The sequence below is a fragment of the Pterocles gutturalis genome, unplaced genomic scaffold, assembly GCF_000699245.1.
Source record: "Pterocles gutturalis isolate BGI_N339 unplaced genomic scaffold, ASM69924v1 Scaffold51339, whole genome shotgun sequence".
Taxonomy (NCBI): Eukaryota; Metazoa; Chordata; class Aves; order Pterocliformes; family Pteroclidae; genus Pterocles; species Pterocles gutturalis.
Window position 1 is genome coordinate 6,553 of NW_010132644.1, and position 3,572 is coordinate 10,124.

The 3,572-nt window shown below is 36.0% G+C and overlaps 1 protein-coding gene across 1 annotated transcript; it reads right to left on the reverse strand.

Annotated features, from left to right (window-relative positions):
- Positions 1 to 919: 919 nt before the first annotated feature.
- LOC104467230 (bone morphogenetic protein receptor type-1A) lies at positions 920 to 3,137 on the reverse strand (the record flags this gene model as incomplete). The annotated part of the gene is made up of 3 exons (XM_010080935.1): positions 920 to 1,045; positions 2,076 to 2,206; positions 2,962 to 3,137. Coding segments are annotated over 3 exons (433 nt in total), but the record flags the coding sequence as incomplete, so codon positions are not given.
- Positions 3,138 to 3,572: the final 435 nt, after the last annotated feature.

Consider the following 3,572-nt stretch of genomic DNA (forward strand, 5'->3'; position numbering starts at 1 on the left):
CGGTCTTTCTGTTATTATGTAAAGCATTCTACAGCAAAAATGCTTGTTGTATGTGGCCTTGTGGAAAAAAAAAAAAAAAGCCAATTTCATGGCCATCCAAACATGGAGCCCACTAGACTGTGAGTGAGTTGACCAAGGCAGTCTGTATCTCTAAGAGGGATTGCTTCAAGCTCTCTACAGGCTCAGGTAGGCATTCCTTAAATTATTAATGGTTCACATTTTTGTAGTTCTCCTTGTGACCAAAACAAGAATAGAAATAAAATTAAAACAGATTCTGGAAGATAACTTAATGTCAAGGAGTAAACTCTGTAGCAAATCTCTGATTTTGGAGCCACAAAATGCACGGAGCCCAGACCATAAAACTTTGTTCATTTAAATGGTTTCTTATCTATTCCAAATGACAGCAGAATAATCCTGGCACACATATAAAAGCATAAGGAAGTGTTAAAACTGAATAGTATCACAAACAGGTTTGTAACCTATAGGCTGTTTCACAAAAACTTGGTATGGATTGACTAGGTTTCATCAGGTAGAAGGCAAAAAAAAGCTTATATTCTCCATCTCTGTTGAATCCTTATAGCTTGTTAGGCTTTCACAGAAAGCACCGTAATCTGAACATTCAATTCAGTACCCAGAGTTTTACTGGAGACTCACTAAGTATGACTGAAGTCTCAATGCAGCTCAAACAAAATCAAAATGTGTATTTTATCAAGGCTGTCCATATACGTAGGATGTAGTGTATAGAGGCTCTCAGTATCACAGTCTATGAAGTACTGAAAGATTGGATTAGCAGCCTGTAGAAGTGTGCTGAGAAAATATACTGAATCTCAGTTATTTCCTCTTTCCACATAGGTCTCACCCATGTTTGAGTGAAAAGATCTACAAGTTCAGCTTTGCTGTCCAATGTCAATTTACTATGTCAAATCTTTACATCTTGTGATTCCACCATCTTGGCAAGTGTCTTCTTGATCCTCAAGGCAGTGAGTCTTGAGGCAGGATTATGAGCCCAGCATTCAGACATTAGTTTCAATATTGCTCTTAAACACTGCAAAACAAAAAAAAAAGGAACAGTATTGTAACAACTGACAGACCTGAGAAGTATACAATTTTGGTTTCCTGTCAAGCCCAAATTAGAGAACTCTTAAGTCCAAACGTGAAAAATTGCAGATAGAGAACTACTATGAACAGATCAGCTCAAAAAGCCCTAACCAACAACCATGTCCCAATCTTTCTTTTTCCTTCCCTTCACTGCCTAGCATTATAGTAGCTGGAAATAACTGAACTGTTTCTTTAGTTTCACAAAGGTGCATTACCAGAACTTATCATTACAACTCAAGACCAGCAGTACAAAAAATGGTAGCAATAAGCAGAAGAACGTGCATTATATATGGCAGAAAAACTGCAGAGAACTTTCTCACTGAAAACGAAGGTGTGACAAAAGTTCTTTTAGCAGTCAAAAAATTATATGGAAAAAACTGGGAAGTCCTAAAAGAAATCAAGGATTTTGGGAAGGAAGAATATGCCATATCTAGCTTGCTACATTAAATAGTTACATCTTATTTTTGTGTTCAAGCTGTAGCCCTTTAAAAACACATTTCAATTTAGTGTTTTATTACATTAGGGCTTGCCCTGAAATGTACCAGTAAAAGAGAAAAAAAGAAGAGAGGAAATCTACAAACAAAAAGAAGTCACTTCATATTCCATGAAATACCTTATGAGATGAACCAATATGCTATATAGATTAAGACTAACAAAACCAATTAAAAACTCATTTTAGATCCAATCAAAACGCTGAAAAATATTTCACTATCTAAAAAGGTCTCAGAGCAGTATTCATACATTTGGATTCTGCTTAAGGGTATCTTCCCCTTAGACCATGGAAAAGATACATAAAAAATATGGTATTTTGTGTTGATTTCATATGTATCTTTCGCCTATTGTTGCTGTGAGGTTTTCAAAATATCAGAATGCCTGAGTGCAGTCCATAGTTTACAATGGTTTAGTACTTATTAAACTAAAGTACCCTTCCACATTAATGGACAAACTGAACTAATTTTTCCTTTCAGCATACTCACTTCATCACTATTCCATCTATTTGATACTACTGGGCGTAGGCGTTTGACACACACGACTTCTCTCATGTCCTCATAGGATGGATCATTTGGCACCATGTCATAATATGGCAACTGATATTCTTCAACAATACCTGAAGATAATTGTAAAAGATCAAGAACCATTAAAAACAATAAAATAAATCCATGTATCTACTCTGATATTTCCTTAGCCAGGAACAAAAGTTAACTTTGTGCCAAGGCAAACTCACTTCACTGTTACACTGTGATAAGAATCCAAAAATTTCACTATAACAATCAGACATTTACCAGAAAAGCTCAACTATTATCAATACTAAGTTTAATAGCTACAATAATTCCTTGCAATCCCTTTGACTTTGATACCCAACGTAGAATTTGACATCTTCTAATCCACCACATGCTACAAAGAAACAGGGAGAAAGCATAAGATGGAAGAGGAGAACACAAGCAGAGATCTATAAAGTCACAAAAGAAGAGTGAAAGAAAACAAAGCATGAGCCACAGAAATGTGTAAGGAGAAAACTGAATGACACCAGCAATGCACAGAAGTGTAACAAAAGAATAATATCAGTTACATTTTAGAAATTTTATTAACAGCATTGGGGTGAAATACATCTGCATCCCACTACTTCTCCCAGACCAGGCACTCTGCTTTTTGAGCAAGGAAAAAAAGCCCGAAACGCTTGATTGCAACAATCAGAATGGTTTAGTTCAGTGATTTTCAAGGTGTACTCTGGACAGACTGTTACTACTGCTTCTAAAGAACGCGAGTCTGTTGATATAACAGGCTTGTATTATTTCCTGGAAAAGCATTGTTAAAGTGAGACAAGGGCCTTGTGGATTTTATACAGAATATTTAAAGATTTACCTCCTGTGACACAGCGCCGAGCCATTTCCCAAATGATCAGCCCAAAACTGTAGATGTCTGCCATGATATACGGCTGGAAATGGTTTTTATTCAGGCTTTCATCTAGGACCTCTGGAGCCATGTAACGTTTTGTTCCCACTCTAGTATTCAAAGGAACATCAACTTCGTTTGTGTCACTACATGAAAATATTAGGAAATTAGTGAATTGTGGACTTTCACAAGACATGGTATGAAATCCTGTATGGTTCAATCACTACACTGCAAGGCTCCCATTTACAAATTAAATTCATTCTTTTATTTCCCTCTCAATACTACACTTATAATACAGCATACCTCCCTGAAAAAAGATTACCTAGACAAATGACAGCAAGTATGGAACTTGACAGTTTATTGCTTCTTTTGCAAGAGACTGAAAATACAGGAAAAAACTGAATTAAAACCCACTATAAAGATGAGTATATTTGGTAACAACTTGGAAAATTATTTGCAAAGGCTTATGCCTTTGCATAATATTATGGCTTATTTCAGGCTGTACTGTAGCAAAAGACAATTTTCTGGGTCCATTGAACTTAAAAAGTATTCATCTTTGTCCTGGGTTAAGCTGAGACAGA